A 14,496-nucleotide genomic window follows, 5' to 3' on the forward strand; every position below is an offset into this window, starting at 1 on the left:
CTGGCTGTTTCCGGGGGGCCGGACTCCGTCGCCTCGCCGAGCTCCGCCCCGCGCGGGGCCACGTCTCCGCCTGAGCGGCAGGGCGGGGCGTTCGCCGCGGCTTCCTCAGCGCCGGGGGTGAGGGTCGCGGGGTGGCGCCTGGGCAGGGGCTCTGGCCGGGGAGGGCGCGGGGAGCTAGGGAACCGCGGCGCGGTCGGGGTGGGGGCCGGGCGAAGGGCGGCGGGGCCGGGGCGGACGCGGAGGGCCGGCCGCGGCTCCGCCTAGAGCGACAACGCCCCGCGCTAGTCCGGCTCCTCACCGTTGGTAGCCTCCGGGCCTGGAAGCCGGCCTGTGCAGCTGTTAGGGAACTGGCTTCATAAATATACATACATTCGAGCCCTTCCGGAGCGCTGTCTACCCGTGCCGGGGAGTGATCTGTTCAGAGCTGCCCACAACTGCCGTTGGTCTTGTTCTTTTGCAGAACTTCTGTCAAGATGACATGCGTGACATGGTGTCGGGTGGTTAGTGTGAAGCCTGGTTTAAAGAGCCCGTGTGCTCTCAGCCTCTCAGTCCACCTCGATTCCATCTCGATTCTGGGGTGCTTAGAGGCGTTTCACTGGTGCAGTGATACCTTCCAGAGGCAGTGGGGTCAGGCGTAGTCACTAGCCTGCAGGTGGTGCAGGTGAACAGCTCGGCCTTCATTCAGCAACTGTTTGTTGAGTGTCGGTCGTGTGAGCGGCACTGTTCATTGTAGGTGCTGGGATCCAGAGCCGAAGTCGTGTCAGGGTCCCTGCCCTCACTGAGCTCACGCCGTCGTGGAGGGATGCGGAGGATAAATGAGGTCATTGCTGAGAGAGTATTGGGCGGTGCTTAGGGTGGGTCTGTAGGAGCGCCCGTCGGCGGAGGTGACTTTTGAGCCAAGGCCTCTGTGACAAGAAACTAGCCGTGCAAAACTGTGGGATAAGAGTGTTTCGGGCAGAATGAACAGCAAGTGTGGTGACCCTGAGGGAGGAGGAGGTTTGGTGTTTTGAGGCAGAGAAGTATGGCACGTATGTAATGAAAAAGGAAGAAAATGATAGGGAACAAGGATGCAGTGTCGGGAGGGGTCAGATGCTATGCAGCTTCCTAGTTCGTGGTGAAAGGCTTAGACTTGATTGTCAGTGTGATTGAAAACCTGGGACGTTGTAAGCCATTTACAGGTGACTCGTGGATTTTTCTTTTTTTTTACATTTTAAATTGTCCCTTAAATATTGCAAATATAACTTTTTATTGGAGTTATAGCCTTCAGTTCCAGTGGACCTTGAATGGCAAGAAAAGGAAATAAAAATCATCTGACATGACTCAGATTCAAAAGTAACTTTTTTTTTTTTTTAGCCAGTTGCCTTAAGCAGCAGTATAATTTTTTAATTTAACTAAACTTACAATATTATGTTAGTTTCAGGAGTATAACATAGTAATTTGATGGGGGTTTTTTGGTGTTTTTTTGGGCATGCCGTGCAGCATGCGGGATCCTAATTCCCCAACCAGGGATCGAACCCATGCCCCCTGCAGTGGGAGCACAGAGTCTTAATTACTGGACTGCCAGGGAAGTCCCTGATGTTTTTATAAATTAGACTCCATACAAAGTTATTATAAAATATTGGCTATATTCTTTGTGCTGTACATTGCATCCTTGTAACTTATTTATTTTATACCTTGTAGTTTGTACCTCTTAATCCCCTTCACCTACTTTGCCCCTCCCCCTTCCCTTCGCCTCTCTGGTAACCACTAGTTTGTTCTCTCTATCTGTGAGTTTGTTTCTGTTTTGTTATATTTGTTCATTTGCTTTCTTTTTAGATTCCATAGTGATAACATACAGTATTTATCTTTCTCTGTCTGATTTATTTCACTAAGCATAATGCCTTCCAGGTCTATCCATGTTGTCACAAGTGGCAAAATTTTGTTCTTTTTTTATGGCTGAGTAATATTCTGGCGTGTGTGTGTGTGTGTGTGTGTGTGTGTGTGTGTGTGTGTGTGTACCATACCTTGTATACTTTCTTGAATGAGAATATCTTCAGTTGGCTTTTACCTATTGATATTGACAGGCAGCAATTGAAGGGAAAATAACAGTAATAATAATAGCTGCTATTTATTGAGCTCATTGGATGTGTGCAGTTAATCCTGGCACAGGTTTTTTATTCTTTTTCTCATCATCTTACTGATGAGATCACCAGCTAAGAGTGGTTAAGAAATCTGCCCATGATCTCACAGGTGAGGGTCGGGGAGTCAGGACCTGCAGCCAAGATGTCTGATACCTGAGTCTGTCCTTTACATTACACTGCTATATGGTGACATTAGGCTTTCCGGGTTTTCACTTTGGCCATGCTCTGTTGTTTTTCTTTTCTTTTCTTTTCTTTTTGGCTGCCCCACGTGGCTTGCAGGATCTTAGTTCCCCGACCAGGGATCGAAGCCACGCCATCGGCAGTGCATGTGCTGGTGGTCCAGAGTCCTAACCACTGGACCACCAGGGAATTCCCATGCCCTGTAGTTTCTAATTGCCGATAGGAACATCTTAAAGAAGATGGGGTAGATGGAGCTGTTAATGTGCATATACCAAATCCATGTAATCTGCTGTCTGGGGGAAGCTGGAAGTCACATTGGTGCCTGAGATGGTAGTTCCTCGATCTGAAGTCTCTTGATGTCAGACAGTGGTGGACCTAGAGTTACACGCACTTTGTGAAGTTTTTGCGCACTTTGCCTCATCTCTTCCCTCCGGGAAACAGCAGAATGCACGTGGTCAAAAACAGTACTGTGATTAGGCTGATCTCTGCTTTTTAATCACAAAATGGAGTGCATGTTACTAAGAACAGCTTCCTTGTGATGTGCTCCCAGCTGTCTGACCCTCCTTGCCCTGCTTTTGTCAGCAGTCTGAGATAATGAGGCCCTGGACAACTGAATCATGCTAAGTAAAATTCGCAGGAGGCTGAGGATACACGGAGAATGCCAGGGTATTATGGACAGAGAGAAGTGTCCCTTCACCAGAGGCTGCTGCTGGTGGTCTGTGAATTCCGTCTCTTGTCTGGCTTCAGGAAGAGCTGCGTGTGAACAGGAGCCACCTTCCTACGTTACCAGAACAAGTCACAGTCACAGGGTCTCGAACTCTCAGGGGCTGCACCATCCATCTCTGGAGGGGCTAGGGCTCCTTGGGAATCAGAAGGCTTCTTGTTTAGTAAGAAATCCAAATAAAGGGAAGCCAGTGAGTGGAGTGTGCGTCGGCACTGGGCTCAGACGGCCCGATGCGTTTGTCTTCGGCGTGCCTTCCGCAGTGGACGTGAGCATCTCGGCCGTGTTCCTCTTTCCTGCACAGTGTCAGGTGTTGTCACTGCTTGTCTCGGTGGTGCATTCTCTGTGGCTCCTTGGCTGCCCCTCTGCCCTCCCTTTTTTGGTTGGCATGTTCTGTCTTTCATAGGTAAGTCCTGTCCCGCTGGCTGGCCCGCTCTTCCGGCTCACTGACACTGCTTATCTGGCCTGTGGCCATTTACGTGCAGCTCTCCCAGTTTATACCTCCCCGGGTGTTCTTTGCCCTCGCTAGAACTGCGGCTCCCAACTGCGTTTAGTAGAAACAGACTTATTCTGTATTTGACAAGGCGTTGTGGATGCCCAAGGATGCAAATACTGCTATCGTTTTGTTTTGGAACCCCTAGCTTGGTTGTTAAGGGGTGGAACTTGGTGAGGCAGAGGTTTAAGTCGGTAGCCTGCGCTGAGCACTGCTCTGTGTAGGGGATGTGCCAGGGGGTAGGGGCAGACTTGGAGTGGTGATTTCTGCGTCCAGGATCTTACAGCGTGATGGAAGAGATAGGCGCACACACACCGCGGTGTGGTATGCTTGCAGGGGGTATCATGATGGCAGAAGCGAGTGGGCCACGTGCTTTCCCTGAGGCCCAGGAGGGACTTGAGAGCAGTGCCTGATGGTAGACATGGAAGGGTCCATGGGGATTTGCCTGGGGTCAAGGAGAGAAGGGCATTGGCAACAGTTACCCATGTTTTCACACATTTCTCTCCGTGGTCCTTTCAAATACAGACCCTTAGTACTAGCTCTACGCTTAATAGTAGACATAGGGAATCCCCTGCTGGTCCAGCGGTTAGGACTCTGCACCTTCACTGCCGAGGACCCGGGAACTAAGATCCTGCAAGCCGAGAGGCGTGGCCACAAAAAAAAAGTAGACATAGCCTTTTTGTATTCGTAACAGCACTGTTATTGATCCATGGTATCGCTGGCCTGTCGGGCGCCAGGTTGCAGAGGGGAACGTGTGGATGATTGGAGCTGCGGGCCAAACACCACCGGGTTCCCGTCGCTGGGCCTCACCATGGGGTAGGCCAGGTTGTGCCAGCCACAGGGTGTGTGTTCGTGGGTGACAGGGTGACAGAGGACCGTGGAGAAGCAGGTGCACCTGCCTGTCTGCGTAGGCTCTTCAGAAACGTCTATATGGGGTTTGTAAGCTGGGGAGGAAAGTCATGTAAATTTTTGTCCTGAAACCCGTGATAGTATCCTCATTACACTTCAAAAGTGATAACCAGTTGCCAGACTTCGGGCAAAGTTTTGCTACCTTAAACTCAGCCTGGCAGGATGGGCTGAAAGATAACAGATCCTGCGAGAAATGAAGGATGCGTCGGTTACCTGCTGTGACATGCTGTCTCTGCCCCCATCCCGGGACGGCTACTTCCCTGTGTCCTCGCCCCCTGTGCTTTCCTCCAACAGCGTCCGGTTTACCATGTCCCACGCCATCGCGTCTTCCACGTTGCCCTCTGGATCTGAGCTGTGTCTTGGGCACTGACATGCCAGGTCTCCTGGGGCAGGAGCTTGTCCTTTGAGCCCTGTGAGCTCTTGGGCCTGTGTGTCCAGTACAGAAGCCACTGGCCACCTGTGGCTATTTACACACAAATTAGTTAAATTTAAATAAATACAGACTCAGCTCCTCAGTCACCCAAGGCCCACCCCCAGCTCCGTGGCCACCTCTGCCGATTCTAGCGCCGCTTGTGGAGCTTCTCACCCTGGCAGGACGGTCTTTAGCCGGCACCAGTGCAGGCGCCCTGCGGGGATGGGCCCAGGTGGGGCTGGTTCATCATTTTATCCTCAAAATCTAGGATGTTGTAGGTGCTCAAGGATTATTTGTTGAATGAATAAATCTATATTTGTTTATTATACAAATTGGGAACCAAATGTTAGTCTTGGAATTGTCACTTCAAGTCTGACAAATGAAGTTTCATAATACCTTTTTTCTCTTTTTTCTCCCGTCAGGTATCATGGTATTACTTGGTTTGATTTCAGGCCATTTGTGAGACTTTAGATCTTCCGAAAATGGCAAACCCAGTGCGGTCCCTCCCAGGAGCTCTTGGCCGTTGCTGATGGCAGAAACCAAACTCGCTCGCGGTTCACTTGCAGCCCCCGAGTGTCAGCCCAGCCCGCGTCACCGTAGCCATGGACGGTGCAGCGGCCGTACAGGAAGGCCTGTTGGAGGACAGACCCGGCAGTGGGATCTCGGCTCGCCCCGAGGCCCCCCCAAAGCCCACTGGCTCCCTGACGTCACTGGACCAGTGGGATGAAGCCCAGTGTAAGTCGCCAGTTACTCTGTGTGCTGCTGACTTTCTGCCTTCAAACAGGAGAACGTGGGTCAGCTTGCATTTTGGAGGAAGCCTGTGGTGTCTAAGACCGTAATGAACTTTTTAATTCATTCAGAGTGTGTTTTTAGTAATCAGATGAGGGTTTGGTTTTGTTTTGCTTTTTAGTTGATGCCAACTTTGAATCAAGCACCACGCATGTTAAATAGAACGGGAACTTTGTGGCGCTTTCTGCTCCAGCAGGACAGAGCAGCATGGTTACCGTGAAGGCTCTGTAGGTCTTCCCTGACACATCATTGTGCCCTGCCTAACATGCTACCTTTTTGGTTGGTTGCCAGAATTTTACTAACTGGGATCCAGAAATGGTCCACTAGTGATCTGAGGATGATTGGATCACATTTGCATGTTAGCTAATGGGTTATCTGTGCATTGGAAGTACAGGGTGAATTACCCACTCCATTCCATGCCCCTTCCTGGTCAGTGTGTGCTTGAAAATCATTAACATGTGTATGTACTGACTTACTAGCCGAAACTGCATTCCTGTTCTTGTAAAACAGTGCTCAAGCACCTAAAATGGCTTTGCTGGTTACTGCTCCTTCAACGCCAGGTGAGGCCAGTGCGGCTCGGCCCAAGACCAAGAGCTCTACAGTGGGACGGCTCCTAGGTCTGCCACTAACAGCAAGGAGCCCTCAAGCAAGATCCTTGATTTATCTCAGTCTCACTCTCCTCTTGAGAAAACGGAAAGATGAATGGTACCTGCATCTCGGGGTGGTCGTGAGGGCCCATGTGAAATGCAGGCACTTGGGAAGCGCCCGGGAAGTGGTGCCGGCCGTGTGTGTGTCGTCATCGTTATTTGTTTATCCATAATTAGGCTTGTGTTTGGAAACAATCAAGTCTTATTATTTATTGGGCCTTCTTACTTTTAGGTTTTTTTTAAAGTGTAATATGATGCTCAAAAAATGACTTTGTTATGTAAACAGCAAGGTTTAGAGACTCTCCTAGATCCATAAGTAAGCCTGTCAGAAAGCAGAACTGACCCGATTAACGTGGATCTGAGATGCAGGATTCCTCCCCCGACCCCAGCAGGAGGCTGAAGGGCCGTTTGTGTAGAACAACAGATGGTTGTGCAGGGTGGTGGTGGGGTCTCCCCGCTCTGCTTTGTGTCTGGGGCGCCCCGTTTATATTCTGGTTTTCCTTTCAGAGAGGCCTGACAGTAAGTAGCTGTATTAGTTGGGAGTCACGTTTCAAGTGACAGAAACCCATTTTAAATTTGCCTGGGCACAGAGGGAACTTCCTGGCTGCATACTGGGTACGTCATGAGAGCCAAGTGATGCTGACCCTGTGCGAGGCCGGGGCATTGCAGTGCTGGGGCCCTGGCACCTGCCTGGAAGCCCCTCCACACGGCTCCCTGGCTCTTTGGCTGCCAATTGGCTGGTCTTTCAGGGGGAGAGTGCTTTCTTTCTAGTTTCCTTTTGGCACAGAAATAGGTTTCAGTTAGAGCATAAACAAGTCTACTCGTAACAGTGTTAGTGGAGGAGAGTGAGCTTGGTGGCCGTGTGTAGTCACCACTGGTCAACTTGGCTTTGTATCCGTCAGGTGTTTGTCAGCCATAAGCACAGACTCTGGGTTCTGTGCTCAGCTTTGCCATAATCGTCCTCAGCAGCTATTCTGACTCTGCCTTTGATTTCTCGTTTGGAATCAGCCCGTTGAAAACGTGAGGCTGTGACACGGGTTAGCACTGCTGGTAACAACACCTGTTAAGAAACATCGTCAGCTATGTTTTAAGCATGTGTAGGGTTTTTTTGCTATATTTTAAAAAACAGACTTTCATAAGATTTCTCATTGGTCTTGTTTAAATGAAAAGGAAACATTAGTCCTTAAATTCCACAGCCGTAGCGCGGAGGGTGAGGAGGGCGTCCTGCAGTGAGTGTGTCAGGCTCTGCGAGGTCGAGTGACTGGTCCCACCTCACCGCCCACAGGAGGGGACGATCCTGCTGTCCTCTCAGAGTGAACAGATCCATGGCATGTGGAGATTGCTCACGTATCTAGATCCCCTCTTGTCCTGCTTGAGTTGTTAAAACCGTGATGGCCCAGCACACCCTCTTTTCCAGGTGCCGGTGTCGAGGTAAACAGAGCTTCAGATGAAGGAGGAAGCCAAGGGGCCACCTGTCCGAATGGGCCGGCGCCACAGTTCCCAGACCCTCCGCTGTCAGTGGGTCCTGAAGCCTCTCCAGGTGTGGCTGATTTCCATGACAACCTAAGGAAGTCTCAGGGGACTAGTGCTGAGGGCAGTGTTAGAAAAGAAGCTTTGCAGTCCCTCAGACTCAGTCTTCCTATGCAAGAAACGCAACTGTGTAAGCATCTGCCCGCTGGGCTCTTCCCCCCTCTCCCCCCACCCCGGGGCCCTTGTCACCCACCATCCTTCAGAGGCACAGGCCCTGCACCCCCGTGCCATTTGCTGTTTTATCACTGTGGTGGGTAATACATTTAACAATTAGCTCCATTTCAGAGAGAAGATACACTTCATCATGGCTTGATGGTGACTTGGACTTGAGGCCCAAGTTTAAAGGGCCTGTGCGTGCGTGTCTTTTGTCACCCTGGATGGTGAGCAAGCAGCCAGTGGGGTTTTGATCTTGACAGTTACACTTTGAAGGCTTTCTTTTATGAGTTACTTTAATCAGTGTTTATCTTGTGCAATCCCTGGGGATTCAGGGGTGAACAAGTTGCAAACTGGCAGCCTCTGAGCCCTAGAAACCTCCAGGCCTTTTTCTAACATGTAGGTTTTCATACACAGACTTGTGTGATTTTACTTAATGGGATCACTTCACACCGTGCTGTTTTTAAGCCTTGTCCTCCCTTCAATGCCTCCTCCCTTCCCCTCCCCTCCCCTCCCCTCCCCTCCCCTCCCCTCCCTCCCCTCCCCTCCCCTCCCCCTCCCCTCCCCTCCCCCTCCCTCCCCTCCCCTCCCCTCCCCTCCCCTCCCCTCCCCTCCCCCTCCCCTCCCCTCCCCCTCCCCTCCCCTCCCCTCCCCCTCCCCTCCCCTCCCCTCCCCTCCCCTCCCCTCCCCTCCCCTCCCCTCCCCCTCCCCTCCCCTCCCCTCCCCTCCCCTCCCCTCCCCTCCCCTCCCCCTCCCCTCCCCTCCCCCTCCCCTCCCCTCCCCCTCCCCTCCCCTCTCCCCTCCCCTCCCTCCCCTCTAGGTCAGCCACATTCTCACATAGTCCTTTATAGGCCTCTGAAAACCGCCAGGTTTGGGGGTCATTGTTTTTTGAAATGGGGTTATGTCCCTCACATGACTGTGTGCTTTCCTCACCTAGCTTTATCACATGGAGATTGCCCCACATCAGCTGATCCGCTGATGCAACTCCATATCCATTCTCTTAAGGCTGGTGGGAGCCCCGCGTGTGGCCGGTAAGAGCCACGTGACCAGTACTGCAGTGAGCATCTCCCCATGCGTGTTTGCAGCCTTGGTGCTTTCGTTTCTGTGGGCTCCACCCTAGAAGCAGAATTCTTGGTCAGAAGCAACAGCTGTGTTTATCTCCATCATGTGTGGTCACATTGCCAGGGCGCTGACGCCCTGTGAGAGGACACAGGGGCTGTTTCCTCTGAGTCTTTACCAGTCTGATGGGTGTGCTGTGATGTTGCCTTGATACTTGCATTTGCAGCTCCCACTTCCCTGGTTACTAGAGGGTTCTTCACAGGCATTGTTTTGTTAGGGCCACAGCGTACTTTAAACATCTCTGTAAACTAACTGTTAGTACGTCAGCCAAGATGTCGTGTGAAATCCTGGGTCCTGACCTGAGGGGTATGTTAGCTCTGGCCCGAGTTACCCATCCCCCACCCGGCTCGCCTACCCCCAGCCCAGCCCCGAGGCCATGTCTCTGGTGCTGCGCTTGCTGATTTGGGTTCCCTGCCTGAGGCTACAGCTCCTAGGTCTCTGCTGTCTGGACCCCTCAGCGTTGTGAGAAGTATGAGAGGCCTCTTGAGTGACGAGTGCGCAGTTAGTGACAACACTGCTGAATTCCTAGTGCAATTCAGCAGCAGCTACTCACCTCCTGGGATCCACATTCGAAGATGCTGCCGCCCGTGAAGGGGCTCAGTTGCGGCATTTCTCTGCTCCCGTCAGCCTGCTGTCTGACCCCCCTGGGGAGACCTGGGGCTCTCCTCCCTTTCACTCGCTGTTCAGCCCTTTTCTTACCCAAAGTGAAAGGTTTGGATTTTAGATATTTAAAATTTTGTTATTAGCCAGAAAGTTGTCAGAATAGTTCCCCTCCTGTCCTTGAGCAGAGACCCTGGACTGGAGCCGCCTCAGGCAGGAAACTGAGGTGAGCGGCCCAGACATAACTGCGTGGAGAAGGCGAGTTCAGCGGCTGTCGTCCCGTCAGGATTGCTTCTCACGTTCCTCTGTAACGTCAGGGAGCGGACTTAGAGCTTGGTGAGAACCTCAGAACACTCACACTGGCACCAGCTTCAAGTTCAGTTCTTTTGTTACTAAAAGGCACAGGTTGCCCGTGTCCTGTTTTACCAGCCGGGTGCCCATAGGGGGTGATGCACTCGTGGCATGAGCACGGCCCCTGTGCTTGGCCAGTATGTCTGCCACCAGGTGGGTCCTCTCTGTGGTCAGTGTCCGAGGCTCGCAGTTTTCTCTCCATCTGCAAACACTCCTTTCAAACTAGACAGCCGTGTGTCGTTCAGAGCTAAATCGTATCGGTAATAAAACGCAAAACAGCTAAGCTGCTGTTCTGCTTGGTCCTCTGTGCCCTGGTGCGTTGTGAGTTTCTAAATGGCCATTTCCCCACCTCAGGCTCAACAGAGGCTTCACTGCCCCTGGAGAAGGAGGAGCAGGTCCGGCTTCAGGCTCGGAAACGGCTGGAAGAGCAGCTCCAGCAGTACAGGGTGAAGCGCCAGCAGGAAAGAGTGAGTCTCCCTCTCTTGAACAAGCTAGTGGAAAGCGTCACGTGTGAAGAACAGCAATTCGTCAGACATAATTCTAGGATCTGCTGTTTATTCCTCTCTGGGGGGGTGGGCTTCTGTGCTTCTCTGCAAAGATCATTTTTGTCATGTAGTTCCCACCCTTTGGGAGATTGCGCAGGCTCCGGTTCCCACCCCGTCTGGTCCTTCTTCCCCCTAAAGCTGCCTTTAGAAAAGCAGGGGCAACAAATACTTGGGCAGAACTGCTGTCTGCGCTGGAGTGGCCAGTCCTGGGTTTGGCTTGTTTACTGCATAAGTGGCACAGTTTCTACTGAACTTTGCTGTACAGTGTTAGAATATGTGCCACGTCCCACACATATGATAAGTATGTCCATATGCTTTGCTAAAATCAGTTTTGTTCAGGTATGAAACTCTCGTTAGGATGCCAGTGAAAGCAGTCTTTTTAATCACATCGAGTGAATCTAAGAAAGGGGGGTATGAAGGTTCATTTCACTCTTCGTCCAAGTTTTCTGTGGACTTGAAAAATTTCAAATTAAAGGAATTTAAAACTAAACAAACTTTTAAAAAACACTTTTGGGGATTGATTTAGTAGTGACAGGTCCTCATCAAGGTTGGCCATTTGTGTTCCCAAGAGAGAACCTTGGCTTTTGGAGCGTCAGGGCTCTGAAGCCAGTGTAAACGAACTGGAAGGGACAGCACCAGGCTCTGAACTGACAGAGGCTCCCACCCGGGCAGGGGCTTCTAGGGATCCCTCCAGACGGCCTGCCAGAAAACGTTACAGGGATAGTCAGTAGTCAGTAGTAATTATGTGTGCTAGGCACTGTGTTAAATTCCCCACGGACGTTACAGTGAGGCTCGGACAGGTAAGGAACTTGCGGTAAAGTAGCAGAGCCAAGATACAGACCAGACAGTGTCTGTGTGCCGAGCTTGTCCACAGCTTGCCTCCCAGGGGTTTGCACCGCAAGTCCAAGCTCTGCCTGGGTCATCCAACGTTAGGCAGTTAATGTGTCAGTAGTTCAGTGTGAAGTTTCACATCATTTCCCATCTTTACAAATTATATGTATGCATATATGTGTATAAAACCTTAGCCTCAGTAAGATAACTTCTGTCCGGCTGCTGGACTCATCACACACTGGTCTGACCAACCTGACAGGCCCGCTTGCTTGGTCACCCCCCCTCCCCCGCCCCATGCCGCACTAAGCAAGGCAGGCAGCAAGATGCCGGCTACTTTGGCCCCCACCTGTCCCCTGCTCTGGAGACCCTCGGGGCAGGGCCGGCCGAGGAGAGTGCAGCCTGGCAGGTGCCGTCCTCATGCAGATCGGCACCTGGATGGGTCCTCCCCATGACCCAGGGGAGCTCAGAGCTGAAGTGACCACCACTGCCCCCGCCTGAGCTGGGATTTGAACCTGCCTACCTGAGCGCAGAGCCGTGCTCCCCGCTGCTGTGCTTGTGACCCATCAGCATGGCCTGTCGGTTCATGGAGTAGCATAAACCGAGTGAGATTTTCTTTAAGAGTACAGGTTAGTTCAAAGTGGGAGAATCTGTTGATAGAACTCAACATAATGGTCATTCCATGTGGCAAGACTTATGACCATCTCAGTAGGTGCTGAAAAGGTATTTGATAAAACTCAGAATTCTCGATTCAAAAAATACAAAACAGGCAAGCAGAAACAATTAAACTAGGAGTATAAAGATACTTGTTTAGGAATGTAGTTCGAACCTCATACTTAAATGGTAGAGATGAGGAGTGAAAGTCCTCCCCTGTTGGAGAGCATCTCCACGCGTGTGCCTTCACGCAGAGGTGGCGGTCAGTGTCATGCAGGGGAGCGCCCTCTCTGCGCTGCCCCTCACGCGACCGTTCCCACTCCCCTGTCCTCAGCTCCTTCTCCAGCAGCACAGTCGAGGTCGTCCTCGTCCTTTGTGACCATGGGTATGTACCAGCATTGCATTCACCAACCCATAGTGATTGACATTTAGGTGGGTTCTAATTTTTTGAAATTGCAAACAGTGCTGCAGGGAACGTTTTGTGTCTTGGTATACTTTTGTGGGTAAATCCTTAACTGTCAGATTATTGAGTAAAAGGTTTTATGTATTTGTAAGTTGATATGTATTGCCCTCCACATAGGATGGACTGGTTTACATTCCGGGTAGCAGTCTGTAAGATCCTTGGCGGCGTTAGAAATAATGAAAATTGAATCTTTGTCCTCTGATAGGTGAAAAAAAACCAGTACTTCCTAACAGTAAGCGCCTCTTTGCGTGTTGGCTGTTTGGGTGTCTTTGTCAGTCTTTGTCCGTTTTTCTGTTGGTTGTCTTTTTGCTATGTTGGTACTGTATATGAGGAAGTTATCCCCTTCTAGTATTTTCGCAAATAATTTTTTCTTAGTTTGCCGTGACTTCTTTTCTGGCATACTTTTTGCTGCACATCAGTTTGTTTGCTCGTTTGTTTTTGGCTGTGGCACGCAGCTTGCAGGATCTTAGTTCCCTGACCAGGGATCGAACCCGTGCCTACTGCAGTGGAAGCACAGTCTTTTTTTTTAATTCAATTTAAAAAATGTTTCTTTATTTGGCTGTGCCAGGTCTTAGTTGCGGCACATGGGGTCTTCATTGCTGCGTGCAGGCTCTTCGTTGTGGCATGCGGGATCTTTAGTTGCCGAACGCAGGCTCTTTAGTTGTGGCATGTGGGCTCTGAGTTTCAGCATGCAGGACCTAGTTCCCTGACCAGGGATCGAACCCGGGCCCCCTGCATTGGGAGCGCGGAGTCTTAACCACTGGACCCCCAGGGAAGTCCCGGAAACGCAGTTTTAACCACTGGACCACCAGGGAATTCCCTGCACATCAGATTTGAATGTTTACAGTCAGAACTTTCAGTCTTTGCTGTTACTTCTTTTGGGGTTCATGTCATATGTGAGAGCATCTCCCCGTTTGAAGGATATAAGTAAATTCACTTCTGTTTTCTTCTTATGCTAAAAGTAAGAGATAGTATAAAAAGTATTTAAAAGTTGTGTTTTTTTCTGTGTAAATCTAATCCACTTGAAATGTTTTGGATGGAGGCGAGAGGTGGGAGTGAGCCTCTTTGTGGACAGCTGGCCAGTTATCTCAAATTGCTTACTTTATAGTCTGTCTTTTCCCTACTGGTTGGAATGCTACCTTATTGTGGTGCTTCTTAAATATCTATAGACCCCACCTATGCTTGGACCAGTTCCTGGGCTGTGTTCTGTGTCATCAGCCCACCTGCTGCTTTTCTCATTCTCAGTGGATCTAATTACGGCAGCTTTATAGTGTGTGTTACCATCTGGGAGGCCCGGCATGTCCAGCGCACCACGCCCCTAACTCTTCCTTGCTGCTCTGGCTCATTTATCCTTCCTCTGGTATCCCAGCATCATTTCGAGATGCTCCTCGCCCACCTTGTCCCTTGCCACTTTGGGGTTGCACTAGCTTTGTAGAATAACATAGAACTGAGTATTAATCTGTAAGAGAAAGTCATGTTGATTCAGCGCCAAGGAATGGTGTCTTTCCTCATCTCCAGCCTCATTCAAGGCCACTTGGGAAGTTCTAGCTAACATGATGATATGAGAAAAAGAAGTAAGAGATATAAATATTGAAAAAATAGGAGAAATGTTGTTATTTACAGGTGTTGGTAACACCTTGGAAAAATGCTGGAGGATCAACTGAAAAATTGCTATCATTATAAATTTATAAAAATATAAAATTATTAAAATAATTGGGGTTTAGAAATTGTCAGTTTCAAATACAAATATGAAAAATCAATAGTTATTCTAGTATGACCAGTTATGAAATTAGTGGGAAAAGATAATATTTATAATATCAACAAAATAATAAAATATCTAAGTGTTAAATTTAAATGACAACAAAAATGGTTTAGACTCTAGATAAACACTACATAACTTCCTCTGTCGAGGGTCAGGCAAACAGATATGAATAAATGGGGGAAGTGGCTCATTATCCCCTCAGTAATTATAAATTTAAGGT

The 14,496-nt window shown here is 50.0% G+C and overlaps 1 protein-coding gene across 3 annotated transcripts in view; it reads left to right on the forward strand.

Moving 5' to 3' along the window:
• The window catches only part of GOLGA3 (golgin A3), a 44,046-nt gene continuing 29,550 nt past the window's right edge, over window positions 1-14,496 (forward strand). Inside the window, exons 1-4 of one of the 3 annotated variants that reach the window (XM_036824053.1) lie at window positions 1-117; window positions 5,258-5,570; window positions 7,689-7,931; window positions 10,379-10,491. In XM_036824053.1, coding sequence (XP_036679948.1) covers window positions 5,438-5,570; window positions 7,689-7,931; window positions 10,379-10,491 — 489 coding nt within the window. In that variant the 5' untranslated portion in view covers window positions 1-117; window positions 5,258-5,437. Of the gene's footprint in view, window positions 118-4,536; window positions 5,068-5,257; window positions 5,571-7,688; window positions 7,932-10,378; window positions 10,492-14,496 lie in introns of those variants that run through there. The other 2 variants (XM_036824055.1, XM_036824054.1) reach the window with 2 other exon arrangements.

This window comes from Balaenoptera musculus, chromosome 14, assembly GCF_009873245.2.
Source record: "Balaenoptera musculus isolate JJ_BM4_2016_0621 chromosome 14, mBalMus1.pri.v3, whole genome shotgun sequence".
Lineage (NCBI taxonomy): Eukaryota > Metazoa > Chordata > Mammalia > Artiodactyla > Balaenopteridae > Balaenoptera > Balaenoptera musculus.